The sequence below is a fragment of the Odocoileus virginianus genome, chromosome 9 (genome assembly GCF_023699985.2).
Source record: "Odocoileus virginianus isolate 20LAN1187 ecotype Illinois chromosome 9, Ovbor_1.2, whole genome shotgun sequence".
NCBI classification, from domain to species: Eukaryota; Metazoa; Chordata; class Mammalia; order Artiodactyla; family Cervidae; genus Odocoileus; species Odocoileus virginianus.
The window spans coordinates 69,178,633-69,194,507 of NC_069682.1; the positions used below are offsets into that span (position 1 = coordinate 69,178,633).

The 15,875-nt window shown below is 45.3% G+C and overlaps 1 protein-coding gene across 1 annotated transcript; it reads right to left on the minus strand.

Annotated features, from left to right (window-relative positions):
• Positions 1 to 4,729: 4,729 nt before the first annotated feature.
• Positions 4,730 to 14,971, minus strand: LOC110149144 (trophoblast Kunitz domain protein 1-like). The gene is made up of 6 exons (XM_020911505.2): positions 14,235 to 14,971; positions 12,146 to 12,229; positions 10,959 to 11,018; positions 9,649 to 9,723; positions 5,731 to 5,926; positions 4,730 to 5,278 (listed from the first exon to the last, which is right to left on the minus strand). Coding segments are annotated over exons 1-6 (510 nt in total). The 5' UTR covers positions 14,329 to 14,971; the 3' UTR covers positions 4,730 to 5,277.
• Positions 14,972 to 15,875: the final 904 nt, after the last annotated feature.

A 15,875-nucleotide genomic window follows, 5' to 3' on the forward strand; every position in this document is an offset into this window, starting at 1 on the left:
GAAAGTTAAAGGAGTAACAAAATACTTAAAAATAAAACATTTTTTTAAATTAAAAAATGATCACAGTAAAAATAAATCTAGGAATTTCTCTGGAGCTGTAGAGGGCAGTGTGGGGTCAGTTCGGTTTCAGAGAATTCCCTGTTCCAGCTTATACTTCTTCTCAAGGTCTATACACGCCTTCCAATGCTTAGTTAATGCTAACTGCAGAGTTTTAATCTGTTGCACCCATCACTTCCAAAACAGTTCTCTCTTCTTTGTTTATTTCGGCTTCCTCTGCTTGCAAGTCTCTTCACTGTCTAATTTCCGCCCTGACACAAGGGGGAGAAGGCGGTCACTATTTAGGCTCACTTGTTCAGCTGTGCTGTGGGGAGGGAAGAACACTGCAGACAAACATCACTGGTGTGTATGGGGAGAGCTCACAGTGTATGGGCCACACTGGGTTTGCCCCAGCTAACGGCACACGTGCTTTCCCAGTCTACACTGCTCAGGCTCCAGGTTGCTCTGCAGGGGAACTGTCCAAAGCGCACCCTGGGTTTCGTGCACTTCCCAGGTCTCAGCTGCTCAGGTTCAGGTTCTCGGGTACTCCACAAAAGGCACAGACTCAGTTGGGCTTTGCATATTGTGCCCTTCCCAGGCCTGAGGAGCTCAGGCGACCCGGTGCTTGATGAGCGCACTCCCCCAGGTGGGTTGTGCCTCTTAGTCACCTCCCCGGCCTCAGTCTCTTGGTTTCCTGGGTGCACTGCAAAGCGCTGTCTCAGATGTGCCCTGGGTCTCCTCTGGGTGGTTGATATCTGGCTGCAACCCTCGTGGCAGATGTCAGCCGTCCAGGGTCCCAGGAAGACTTGGTTAGCAACTGGGAGCCTGCTCACAGTTAGGTGGAGGATGCCATCTCTGGGGCCGAGATTGGCCCTTGCCTTCTGACTCTGGCTATTGCCCGCCTGCAGGGGGCAACATTGCCCTCTGGCAGGGGGATGGGCTGGTCCACACCCGTTAGCTCTCCTTTAGCATTATCACTCAATCTTTATTCTGTGAGTGGGCCAGGCTGCGCCTTAGGTTAGCGCTTTTCACAGGAAATTTCTCTCTCTCTCTCTCTCTCTTTTTCTCTTTCTCTGGCTATCCCAAAGTTTTGGTTGGGATCACATTAGCTCCCTCATATTGTCCTCAGGCCATTCAGGCCCGGTTTTTAGCCTAAGCATGCAACTCGCGCCTCCCTGCTCAGCCCCCGCTCGCTGGAGGCAGACGCAAGCATCTGGGTTACTGCTCCCATGGGACTTGCCGTTAGCCGCGTATTCTCTCTCTCTCTCTCTCTCTCTCTCTCTCTCTCTCTCTCTCTCTCTCTCTCCCTCTGTGTGAGTGTGTATGTGTGTTTCTCCTTCCAGTTATGTTTCCCTCTGAAATTACAAACTCCCCCACAGACCCTCTGGTGAGAGGGTTTCCTGGTGTTTGGAAACTTCACCTCCTGCACGACTCCCTCCCTGGGATGGGTGTTCATACCTAACACTTTTGTCTCTCTTTCTGTCTCTTATATTTTGTCCGACCTCCTTTAGAAGAGAGTGGGCTGCCTTTCTGGATGCCTGGTGTCCTCTGCTAGCATTCCAAAGTTGTTTTGTGGAAGTTGCCCAGCACTAAAATGACCTTTTGATGAATTTGTGTGGAAGAAAATGGTTCCAACTCCTATTCCTCTGCCATCTTAGGACTGCCACACCCCCCGTGGCAGAGGGTTTTGAGTACTCTGCTCAACATAATATAGTGCCCAGTGTCTGAGGCCCAGACACAAATGGTAGAAAAGAGAGAATCTGAGTTTGTCCCAGACACCAAATATATGGGATCTCTGCCAACAGGAACCAGTTCCCCCACACCCACTGGGCATCCAGAAATCAATTCACTTCTGAAGCTAAATCCTCAGAGGTGACCCTGAACCCACAGGGTGAAGGCTCAATCTCTGAGAACTGCCCACAATTCAAGAGTTGATCTCCAGCCCTGGGGTCATGTACACTTGTAAACAACTGGCTATAATTTCTGAGATCCTTTGACTCACCTCCCATGTTGAACATCAGAACCATTCACTGAATTCAGATAAGCCCTTTACATACTATTGCCAGTCATTATCAATGATAAAACTCAGGGACAGCAAAATGGAGGAGAAGCATAAGGCAAAGAGGGAGTAGGAAATGCTGAGTCTCCATGCCATCTCAGGACATGCCTCCCTTACAAACCCTTAATGTTATCACCTCCCTTGAAGCTCTCTGATTCTAGTGTTGGTGGGTTTCAATTGAGGGTTGGATGGAGGCAAATTGATGGAATCTTTGGCCATTGTTAATGGAACTCAGTATCAGTACTCACTCCTCTCCCCAGAGTAATTGAGGACTGATCACTTAACCCTCTAATCATGTGATGGCATGTTCCAGATCCAGGTGCACACAGACACTATCTAAGGCCTCATCCTCCACTGATCTCATTACTTAGAGAAAGACAATAAAATCCAAGACTTTTAGGAGGCCTAGGGCATGAACCGGGGCAAGTATCAAATATGGATCTTTTTACTATTCTAAAGTGGTTTTTAGGGACGGGGTAGAGTCTAGCAATAGACAGTGTCGGAGATGAAGTTCATGATTCTGCAAAATGAGGTGGGAGATTTTTATTAAAAGCAGAACACATGACACTTTTTAAGAGTCAAGAAATGTCCCTGGAGTCCAACCGCTCACTTTCCAGAAGAAATCCAAAGAGGGCTAGCAGCATCCACCATAACCGTCTTCCTGCCTCTTCCGTAGACTCACCTCCTTTCCCTCCGGTCTGTAGAGAAGAGGTGAGCTGGGACTTACCCTGAGCCTGGTTGCTTGTTTCACCTCCAGGGATGCTGCCCAGCATGCTGCCCAGGAGAATGAGCAGGGCTGCAGAGGAGCAGAGTCTGTTCACGTTTGTGACCTTGCAGAAGGACGTCTATGGAAAGACAGATGCTGAGAGATCAGTTTATATCCCAGCAGATGGGTAAGAACAGGTGAGAAGGAGGGGAGTGAGGAAACGGAGGATTTGGGGTCAGTCATGTACAGGGTGTAATCTCCCCAGCTTCCATTGTCCTGTTTCTGCCTGTGTGTTCATGTCTGCTGAGTCACTCAGTCTGGTCTGACTCTGAGATTCCCATGGACTATAGCCCACCAAACTCTTTGTCTTGTTTCTGTCTGGTGGGGCCAAATGCCAAGTACCCTGATTCTCAAACTTGACTCTGTGGTCTTGTGAAAACAGAATGTGATTCTACTGGTGGAATTTTGTCCAATATGGTCACACAAGGAGCATCCCAGCACCTAGAGCAGCACATGGCATTGGATGATCAGTGAGTGGGTGAGAGCAGATCAAAGGATGAGTAAGTAAACAGTAGTGTGTTCGCTCAGGTCCTCCTTTACAGACTCATGCAGGTGTCATCACCTGCATGATGACTTGGGTGTTAATGCCCCCCCTCTTACATTAACCCCACCTACTTCAGAAGACAGGTATGACACAGGTAAGCTATCAGCAACCATTGTGGCAGCCTCTCTACTGGACAGACACCAGGTCTTTACCTGCCACTGGCCCAGGCAGATGTTGAGCTGGGGGAAGAGCATCTCCATCTGGGGCACAAACCCTGATATTCTGGCTAGGAAAAAAGTAAGGGGAATGGGCAAAAGGGAGGAAGAGACAAGCAATGTCTCCAGAGCTGACCACACACTGCCCCTCACCTGGTTTCACCAACAGGAGAGTTGCCTTCCTGAGTGGATCTCAGGGACCTTGGAAGATCACTGCCACACTACCCCACCACAACTGTGGACTCTGCACTAGGGGTTCTTAGAACAGAGGACCAGTTGGAGTCCCAGTTCTTTCTTTTGCTAACTCTGTGATCTGGGGCCTTATTTTATAACTAAAGTAAGCAAAGCTCACAGATGTTGAGAATTTGCCAAAGATTCCAAGGAAGGGAGTAACAGCACCAGCACCCTGTGTGTTCTCGTTCATTTAAATACACTATTTGCTGAGGTCCCCAAGTCAAACTTCACCAATCTGAATTGAAACAGATACTCTCTGTTCTCCAGGTGCCTCCATCCTAAATCTTTCTAGAAGCAGAGCAGGGTAATGTCATCAAAGTCCCTTTACTTGGGAGAGTGGAGACCTGCCATCCTACAAAATGAATAAAGGATATAAGTGCCATCTCTATGAGGCCATTCTCTTCCTTGAAGGATTCTAAGCATGATTAATAGAATAATACAGGCAAAATGCTTACACAGAGACTGGAATACTAAATGGTAATTGCCCTTCTTTAACTAAAGTAAAAAGTCCCTCCCCACCTGTCACTTCAGGGAATCATATTCCTTAGAAAATGGACAACTGAGCCTCATGCCTATTCCTAAGGTCCAGGAAGACAGCCTGTCCCCAAATTTGACTGAACTTAGAAGAAAGAAATGAAAGCTCATGTGGAGATTTGTGTCTCCCAGGTTTCTGTGTAGCTTGGAGTGGCTATTAACAGGTCAATGATGCTGTGATGAGTTTGCTTCCGATACCTGGTAGGGACAGTCTCTGGACAGTGAACTGGGAGGTGCCCACTGTCTGCAGAACAGTGAGAAAGACCAATATTCCCATGGACCCTCTTGGTTAAGGTTTGTAGTTTCATGCAAAAGACTCCACTCCAGTCAGTTTAGTTTAGAATATGCATTTATTGAAATGCATTATTGAATTATTTATTAAAATGCATTATTATTGAAATATAAGCCAGTGTTTGAAACTACGGAAAGGAAAATTCCAACATCATTGTAGGATCAAGAAGCTTCTTCATCGCATACCCTTCTCCCATTACTGATTCTGAGAACTGGATGCGAGAAACTCCACATTTGGCACTCACAAAGAGAGCAGTGATGGTGGGGAGGGGGATGAAGGTGAGGATGTAGTGAGGATGTGGTTTAAGATAAAAATCCTGTGTCAAACTGCAGGCTCTATAGTTACTCTGGTCATGACGAATGTGCTCCTACATTTCTTCCTTTCTTCCTTCAATAATTAGGAACTGTCTCCTTGGTGCCAGCAGCTGAGCTCAGTGCTAGGAATAAAGGGAAGATATTCTCATGGTGCTGAGAGCCAGCTGGGTGAGACAGACTTAGACATGTTGACCAATAGAAGAAAGGAATTATACAGGTTCTGCTGAGGAAGGTAGGGGATAGGACTGCGAGAGACTGAACAGTTTCAGAAGCAGCCATGGCCCAGCCCTGCAGGGTTCTTCCTCGGACGTCACATTTTCTGGGAACCACTCTTCACATGTCCTCTGCAAAAAGAAAGGAACTTGTTGAGTGTCATCATTGTAGCCCAGATGTGGAGACCCATCATCTTGACAGAGCCTAGAGTTTCCAAAAATATGAAACCATAGTCCTCATGCCCTGAATGGCAAACAAGAAGGAAGTAAGTTTTCCATGCCAAGGTGGGGTGCTCAGGAGCACTGCAGACCTGTGCTGAAGGGTGGTTGATTCAGTATTCCTGTCTAAGATGGAGGAGCATGTGATTAGGCTCAGATTGTCATAAAAGGCATCTCACTTTGACCTGCCAAGCTGACCCCTGGAGAACTTGCTCAGTGTGTGGTTTCACAGGACACTGCCGCCTCTTCTCCCGGGAAGCATTAAGGAGGAAGACACTGTGCAGGTGTGACTGGTGAGTGGTCCCCTGAGCTCCACCTCCTTCCCCAGTCCGTCCCCTCCCCCTGTGCCCTGCCCCCTGTCTTACCACAGGGATACTGTCACTGGACAGCAGGTCACTGTGCAGTCTGATAACGTCTGGAAGTTGTTCTTGTTCCCTTCGCAGCCGCCATATACAAATGGCTCGCAGTACCCGGTCTTGGCATTGTAGAAGTACCGGGTCATCTGGTCCTTGCAGGGACCCTTTAATTCAGGCTCCAGGCAGAATTCAGGCTTAGAAGCTGCTGGGAAAGGAGGGGCAATGGCTCAGTTATGAGGACGGTCATCACAGCTCGTACAAGGACAACAGCTAGAACCGCCAGTTTCTTTGCAATAGAGACTGCTAGGCTGGTGGAGGATGTTCAGATGGAAAAGGCCATTTGAAACCCTTCTTTCTGGGACAGAATTAGGAATGTTGCTAGGGGTGACATGATATATTAACCATGTACACTTCTATATCTCCTCATGAAGTATTTTAACAAACATTGGTATAATGCCTTTGCTTAGCCTCAAAAACTTCTAAAGAACTTCCCTGGTGGGCAACTGGTTAAGAATCTGCCTTCCAATGCAGGAGTCCAGGGTTCAATCCCTTTGTAAGAGAATTAAAGTCCCACATCCTGAGGGACATCTAAGTCAGCAGGCCACAACTACTGAGCCTGTGGCCTGCAACTAACACCAAAAGCACCAAATAAATGTTAAAAAAAAGAAATACACAACTCTATAGCAACAAAAAGAGGTCACAGGTGAAAATCATTCCCTATATGTCAATAAATACTGGGTCTGGGTACCTGGGTTTTATAATATTGTTCTCCGTGCCTTTGTATATGGTAAAAACTTTCCACTGTAAATAAAAAATGTGAAGGAATCATGTTATAATGGAAAAGGGCCTGAAGGAAACATACCAGTGTGTTTACTTCTGATCCCTCAGGAGGACTGAATAAATTGAATGTTGAACTAACATGTTGATACTGTGATTATAAGAAGAAATAGATGTGGTTTGTGTTTGTTTTTGTTTTTTGATCCTTTTTCTGACACTGAGTTCCTAAACATCTTGGTATTTCTAATGTGATGAGAACAATAAAAGTGTCTTCTGGTATGTGAAGACAGTATTTTGGAAAGACACTTGTAAACCAGAATGGGTTATTGCACAGGAAAAGACTGTCTACAGGGTGGTGGGCACTTTCATTCCCACCCTCCACCGTGGTCTTCTATCCACCACCTCTTTGCCTTCCCTCAACCTCTGGGAGGATAATGGAGCTGTCTGCTGAACGATCTCCAATGGCTAATGATTTAATGCATCATGACTAGGTAATTAAGCGTCCCCAGAAACTTCAACAGAGCAAGACATTCATTTTATTAGAGAGACCTGGGATCCATCCAGGGAACAACGTAGGTCACACTCCATGTAGACCGCTGCAGCAGCCTGCTCGCTGGGCACTGGGCCTCTGTCTCTGCTCTTTGCCCCCTAGAGGACACTCTGCGCACTGCAGCCTCAGAGGTCCTGTTACTGAGCCCTATCCATCCCGTTGCTCCCGAGACCACCTCCTCAGTGACTCCGCTTTTCTCTGAGAATCAAGCTCTGATTCTCATAAAGGCCCACAAGGCTCCTCACGACCTGCCCCCATGGCATCTCTGCCTCATCCCCTTCCACTCCCCTCTCCTCCACTCACTCAGCTCCAGCCACCCCAGACCTAGCTGCTGCTCAAACAGACCGGGCATGTTATTTCTGCAGCCTCTGCCCAATGCCTCCTTATCACAGGTTTCCCTGAAACTGTGGAGAAAAAGCACAGCGTCCTTTTTAAGCACTATTCCCCACGTTCTAAAAACTTATAACCTACCATAGGATATCTCCTCTTTGCTATTATTTGTCTCTCTACTACAAGACAAGCTATATTGCCATATTTTTTCACAGCTGTTTCTCCACCCCAAGAACAATGCATTGTAGGGACATAATAACTCCCATTTTCATTCTCTCCACAGGTGCACAGTCATCAAATAGAATGGATATAATTGATTTCCTTTTAGTAAAAGATTTGGGCACATCTACACAATGGTCAATCTCCCTCTAACATTCAGTCTCCTTACAGGATAGTGAAATAGTCTGTATGGGTTATCATTAACCTCAAAACGTCTCTTAAACCAAATATGTATTCTTATGGAGGTTTTCAATAAATAGCCATATTGACTGAGTTCAGTGGCCATTGCTGATTGATCTCAATCTCAGAGTCTTCCCTCCTCCTGAGAGGGGCTGGCAAGAAAGTGGTGAAATTTCCAACCTCTAAATGGGTGTTTTAAGTTTTTGGAGGACCAGCCCAGACCTGAAGATTTCCTGGGTTGCTTTCCCTGATGGTCTCATGACTTAACAAAGAAAGGAAATTCCAAGAGTTTCAGGAGGCCTGGGCAATGAAGCAGGACAAGGATCAAATAAGGATCAAATATAGGATTAATAAAATAATAGTCAAAAGAGGACAAGTGAAAGGGCCTAGAGACTTTGCTTGTATTGTCTTAACCTAGATCCCGTGAGACAAAGACTGTGTTTCTTGTGTTCCTGCAGCTTCCCTGCTCAGTGATCCTGTGTCTGTCTATTTTAATAATAGAGGAATAATCATTACTTGACATATTAATATTATCTCTTGACCAAAGGAGATCAAGGATCATGTCTTCAGATTAACACACTAGTGGAAAATGGACAAAATTGGTCATGAAATGTGAATAGATTATTTATATTCATGACTGATAATCTGTTAAAGAATGCTTGTATATTATTCTGCTAGTCATTGAGGAAATTGCAGATGACTTGCCCTAGAACACAGAGCATAGGGGTGGTAGAGTCAGGACAAGATACTATCACGTCATAACCCATCTGATACAATACCTGATTCTACCAGGAATTCTAAAAATACCACTTACTTTTATGAGTTTCTGGATGCAGTGTCCTACTTTCATTACTTCCCTGTCTGCAAACCTCACCTAAGGTCCCAAATCACAGCAGAGAGTGAGTTTGGGTATCCTTTGACACCAAATATGTGTTATCTGGACCAGCATCAGCCAATTCCCCAAACCACTCCTGGGTGTCCCCTAGTCACTTAACATGTGAAATGAAATTTGTGCGGTTAGTACAGATCCCACCCATTGAGGGATCACAACTGTCCTCACTTTAGTACCAACCGTGTGGTCCAAAGTTATTTATGCTTGTGACCAAATGGCTAAAATTTGGAGGTTCCATGACCACATCTTCATGTTCAGTAATGGAATGGAACTGACAACCAGACTAAGGAAAACCCTTACTGATTGTTCTCAGATTAAGTAAGTAACTAAGTGTTAGTCGCTCAGTCGTGCCCGACTTTTTGCGACCCCATGGATTGCAGCCCACCAGGCTCTTTTCCAGACAAGGATACTGGAGTGGGTTGTCATTTCCTTCTCCAGGGGATCTTCCCAACCCAGGGATTGAACCCGAGTCTCCTGTACTGCGGGCAGAGTCTTTACCGACTGAGCTACAAGGGAAGCCCGTTCTCAGATTAATAGAAAGGAAAATTCACAAAGAGTGAATTGGAGGAGATGTGTAGGACGAAGGGGGACTGTAGGTTCACAGAGCCTTCATGCCCTTGTGAGCACAGCACTCTCACGTCATGTATTTGTATTCACCACCCAAAAACTCTCTGAATCCCAATATTTATGCAGGTTTGAGGTTCTAAAGTGAAGAAGATCTAAAGAACCACTTGATGAAAGTAAAAGAGGAGAGTGAAAAAGTCAGCTCCAGTAGATGGTGATGGCCAGGAAGGCCTGGCGTGCTGCAGTCCATGGGGTCACAAAGAGTCAGAAATGACTGAGTGACTGAACTAAACTGACTGAACTGAGGTTTCAATAAACAGGCTTATTGATTGAATCATTGGCCATTGGTGACTGATCTCAATCTCAGTGACCTTCCCTCTCACCAGAGGTGCAGAAAATACAAAACCTTTCTTACCATGTTTGAGTATTTGTGTTGGGAACTCCTCGACTGTATGGTTCTCAAGCTGTGTTCCAGAAATCATCACCTGACCTACAAAGGAGAGTAAATTGCAAGAGTTTCAGGAGGCCTGGTCCATGAAACAGGGAAAGGATCAAAAATGGACAAGAAAATGACAGTCAAAAAGGACAAGGGAAGGAGCCTGGAGACTTCAGTAACATGGTCTCAGGCTTGGTCCCACAGCCTACCACACAGGGGCTGTGTTTCCTGCTTTCCCTGCAGTTCTCTTCACAGTGGCTCTGCATCTTTCAATTAGTTTTCATAATAGAGAAATAATCATAATTTGATAAAGAAATAGTTTTAATTGTCCAAAACAAGTAGGTAGAGAAAGTTTTTTCAGATTAACACATCTTGGTGGAAAATGGACAAATCCTGGTTATGAAATGGGGATAAACTGTTTATATTCACGACTTATCATCAGTTCAAAGAACTCATGTAAGAAATCTCCCCTATTCAGATGAGGAAACTGCAGATGACTTGCCCTGTGACACAAGCATGTGGGTGGTGGGATCAGGACAAGACACTGTCATATCACACCCCATTGGTACACTATTGATTCTGCTAGGAGCTTGAAAATATAGATAACTGGAAAAGAGTTTCTGGGTGCAGTGTCCTATTCTCACTACTCACCTTCCCAAGCCTCATGTGAGCCCTCAAATCACAAGGCATGGTGAGTCTGGGATTTTTTCTGACTGCAAAGATATGGTTTCTGCACCAACCCCATCCAATTCCCGATACCCAGTGGGCGCCCCACTGTCAATTGACTTCTGATACCATATCTTTGGAGTTAGTGCCCATGCCACAGGTTGAGGTATCAAGACTCTCCTGACTTCAGATGCCAGCCATGTGGTTCGAGTCACTCGTACTTATGACCAAGTAACTAAAAGTGGTAGTCTCCATGACCCCACCTCCAAGCTCAATATCTCAATCGAACTGGTGACTGAACTCAGAAAAACCTATACTTACTGTCCTCAGATTAATATACTAGAGAAAACTCAGAAACAGTGAAATGGAAGAAACATGCAGGGCAGAGAAAGAGTGGAGGTGTGGTGAGCATTCATGCCCCAGAGAGCATAGCACCCTCTCATCACCACCATTGGTTCCCACCCATAAGCTCTCTGAATGTCAGAATTTATGGAGTTTTATTTTTATTTTTTAACTTTTACTGAGGTTTCCTTCAATAGGGATATTGATTGAATCTTTGGGCAGTGATGACTGATCTCAACCTCAGTGCCCTCCCTTCCCCCTAAGGTGAAGAAGTCTCAAACCTTGAATTCCATTACTGATTATGTCAGCCAATCCTTTTAGTCCATGAAATATCTTGGTACCTATGAAAGACAAAAATTCCAAAATTTTGGAGTCTTGGACAATGAACCAAGACAAAGATCAAATATGGATAATAAAATAATAGTGAAATGTGGACAAGAGAAAAAGCCTAGATACTCTGATCATTTTTCCCAGGTCATTCTGATTAATTTTTATAAGAGAGAAATAATCATTATTTGACACATAATTATTCTTTCTGACCCCAAGCAGGTAGGTAGAGAAATTATTTCAAATGAACATAGCCACAGGAAAATAACCAAAATTGGCCATGAAGGTGAATAAACTTCTTATAGTTATGGCCAGTAATATGTTCAAAGAATCCATGTAGCAGGTGTCTGCTGTTCAGATGAGGAAGCTGTAGATGACTTGCCCCAGGACACACAGCATGTGTGTGGCAGGTCAGGACAAGATAAGTTCATGTCACAACCCATTTGATATACTATCCTATTCTGCCAGGAACTCTGAAAATACCAATAACTGCTGACAGTTTCTGGGTTCATTGTCCCACTTTCATTACTTCCCTGTCTCCAGAATTCACCTGAGCTCCCAAAACACACATAATGTGAGTTTGGGTTTCCCTGACACCAAATATGTAGTGTCTCTCGCAACAACATCCAATTCCCCAAACACCCACTGGATGTCTGCAAGTCAATTTTATTCCAGTACAAAATCCGGGGAGTTAGTACAGATTCTGCATGTTGAGGGCTCAAAACTGTCCTCAATTCAGATGACAGTGAAGTGCTTGTGATTTGACAAAATAGCTAAAACTTGGAAGTAACATTACCACTCCATGTTCAATAACTCAATAAAACTGACTACCAAACTCAGGAACCCCACTCAAACACAGCTCTCATGTTATTACTAAGGATAAATCTAAGCACAGCAAAAATGAGTGAGACATGCAGGGCAAAGTGGAAGTGGAGTTGTGAGGAGCCTTCATGTCCTAGAAAACACTGGACCCTCACATCACTGTCGTGTGATACCACCCCAAAAGCTCCCTGAATGCACATATTTATGGATTTTCATTGAGGTTTCACTAAACAGGCATATTGATTGAATCCTTGGCCAGTGGTGATTGTTCTCAATCCCAGTGCCCTCCCCACTCCCCAGAGGTGGAAAAAGTTCAAACCTTTAACCACACCGCCGATGACATTTCTAATCACGTCTATTATTGAACGCTTCTCAGGTGCCCTTCTATGGCTTGTCTCCAGACCTGTGAAAGACAGTAGATTTCAGGAGTTTCAGGAGGCTGGGCTCATGCAACAGGACAAGGATAAAATATGCATAATAAAGTGATAGTCAACAGTGGACAAGGAAGGGGACAATATGGATAATAAAATAATAGTCAAAAGAAGACAAGGAAAGGGCCTGGAGACTTTACTAATATTGTATCAGCCTTGGTCCCAGGGGCAAACCCACACTGGGCTCTGTGTGTTTCTTATTTTTTCTGCAGTGGATCTGCTGCTCACTCATCCCAGGTTTTTCTGGTTATATTCACAATAGAGGAATGATTGCTACTTGACACCTAAATATACATTCTCAACCAGAGCAAGTAGGTAGAGAAATCATTTTCAGATGAACACATCTTGGTGGAAAATGCACAAAATTCACCATGAAATGTGATTCAACTCTTTATATTCATGATTGGTTTCTGTTCAAAAACCCGTGTAACATGTATCCCCTGTTCCAGTGAGAAAATAGCAGATGACTTGCCCAAGGACACGTAGCTATCTGTGTCAGGACAAGACACTGTCACATTACAACCCATTTGATACACTACCTCATTCTGCCAGGAACTCTGAAAATACAGATAACTGAGAACAGTTTCTGGGTGCAAGGTCCTACTTTCATGAATCCCCCCTTTTGGAGCATCACCTGAGCCCCTGAATCACAGGGGAGAGTGAGTCTGGGTTTTACTGTGACAACAAATATGTGGTCCTTTAAAAGCAACCGAGTCCCCAGACACCCACTGGGTGTCTAGCAAGTCAATTAACTTCTGATTAGAAATCTGTGGAGTTAGTGCAGATTCTGCAGGGTGAGGACTCAAGACCACCCTCAACTCAGCTGTCAGCCCTGAGGTCCCGAGTCGCTCATGCTTGTGATCAAATGGCAAAAATAGGGATGTTCATGACCCACCTTCAAAATCAACAGCTCAATACAATTGGTGCCTGAACTTAGGAAAAACACTTGCTTACACTTCCTAGATAACTATACAAAATGTAACTCAAGGCAGTAAAATGGAAGATATGTGTATGCAAAGTGGGAGGGAGGTGTGCCCAGCCTATGTGCCCTAGTGAGCACAGCACCCTCACATCAGCTTCCTGTTTTCAAAAACACACAAGCTCTCTGAGCCCAGGTTAATGTATTTCTTCCTACGGTTCACTAAACAGCCACAGTGGTTGGATCATCAGCCATTGGTGATTGATCTCACTCTCAGGTCTCTCCCCTCTCCACAGAGGTGCTGGAATGAGACATGGGGAAAATTGGAACCGTGAAATGGATGTTTGAAGTTTCTTGGAGACCAGCCCCATCCTGAAGGTACCTTGAGTCTCCTCTTGTGACTCATCTTATAACCTATAAAGTCAGTAAATCCCAAGTTTTAGGAGGCCTGGGCTATTAACCAAAACAAGGATCAAATATGCAGCTTTTTATTACTGCACAACAGCAAGGTTCATGGGTAAGGCAGGGACCAGGAATAGAGTCTCAGAAATGGGCCCTATCTGGTAGAGTTAGGTGAGATAGATATATATTTAATATAAAATTTTGAAGATATTCTCATGAGCATCATGATGTTAGCTGAGTTAAAAGTTTCTGACGTAAGACTTCCCTGGTGGTCCAGGAGATAAGAATCCACATACTAATGCGGGGGACATGGGTTCGGTCCCTGGTTGGGAGGATCCACGTGCCTTGGGGCAACTAAGCAGGTGATCTGCAACTACTGAGCCCAGATGCCTAGAGTCCCTACTCTGCAACAAGAGAAGCCATCCCAATGAGAAGCCCACACACCACAAACAGAGAGTAGCCCTGGTAACTAGGGAATGTCCTCGCATAGTCAGGAAGACGAATATGCCAAAGCCAAACAAACAAATATCCTGCCCAATGTGACAGGAGAAATCCAGAGAAGACTGGTAGCAGTGTGGTCACAACTGGCCCCAGCCCTTCCATTGACTTCCATCATTTCCCTCCAGTCTGTACAGGAGAGGTGAGTCCAGACCTACCTTGGTCCTGGGTATGGTGTTCATACACCGGGGTGCTGTCCACCAGGATAAGCAGGAGGAAGAGAAGGGCTGCAGAAAGGCAGAGCCGGTTCATCTTTGTGGCCTTGCAGGAGGGCTCCTGAGGATGCTGGGGACAGACAGACTGAGCTTTTAATATCCTGGCTGAGGGGTGGGATCAGAGGATGAGGAAGGGAGTGAGGCATGGGAGGAGCTGGGTCAGTCCTGTTTATTGCGAAATCTCCCTGCTAACCATGCCTTCTGTCTGCAGGGGCCAAGTCTGAGAAGTAGTCTGAGAACAGCAGTTATCAAGCTTGATTATGCCTGTGTGTCTAATGTAAGCACAAATTATGATCAGACAGATGGAGTGTGTCCAATATGGACATTCAGAGACATCTGAGCACCTAGAACAGTGCGTGGCACATGATATACAGCCAATGAGGGGATGAGAATGGATCAAAGGACATATAGGTGAATAGCAGTGTGTTAGCCCAGGTCCTCCTTTTCAGCCTTGTGCTACTTTCATCACATCTGGGCCTCAATGCCCTGACCCCCCTCAACTACCTCAGATGACAGGGGTGACACAGGACAGCTTCCTGCAACCATTGCCACAGCTTCTCCACTGGATGGACACTTGCCCTTTTTCAGGCATTGGTCCAGGCAGGAACTGAGCTGGAGAAAGTTAGGCCATCCTAGAGTATAACCCTCATTCTGCATTGAAAAACGAGTAAGGGGAGGGGGCCGAAGGGAAGCAGGGAACTGAATACATCTCCACCACATAACCACTTGCTGTCCCTCTCCTGGTGTTGCAAACAGAAGTGCTGCCTGCGTGAGTGGACTTCAGGGGACCTTAGAAGACTTCCTATGGCCACCTTCTTCCTCCTGCTCTCCCTCATTGGTGATGGGGTCATAGGACCTCAATTAGGGTACCAGCTCTGTGTATTCCTAACTTTGTGCCTGAGGATTTAAATCTCCCAGAACCTCATGTCTTCAGGTGTCATGTGAGATTTGTTCTTCCCACATCATGTGGCTGCCGTGGAAGCAGTGGAGGCAACTGGTATGCATTCCTTCTCTGGAGAAGTCAAAGTTCTTTGTAGTAGTAATTATAGCAGTAATGAATAATTACATCAGGAAAAACTTAAATTCCTCATTTTGGCAGGCATTATCCTAAGCACCTAACACATAAAACTCATCAAATCCTCAAAAATTTTTAAAGAAAGGGGAGAAACTGTTGATATTTCCTCATGTGACTGAGGAGGTACCTGAGATAACAAGAAATAAAGTAATTTACTTAGATGATAGCTGGTAGAGAGAGGATTCGGGCCCAGGGATCTGACTTCAGAGTTGTGCACATGCACTCTGCTGCGTGGGAAGCTGTAAACCAGAGTGCACACGTCAGGGGTGACACACCCACAGACCCTTCTCTCATCCTTGTGTGTTTACTTGTAGTTAAAACCACGTAGCACACTTGAGAAAGGCAGTATGTCTTAATACCGAGTTATCCCAGGACAGAAGGACATCAGTAGCCAGTTACACACAAAATAGCCAGTGTGAGGGGAGGGTCTGCTCTCTCCTGAGATATTTCACATGAATGATCTCATTTAGTCTCAGATGAACCAGAAACATCTGGATCCTTAATCCCAC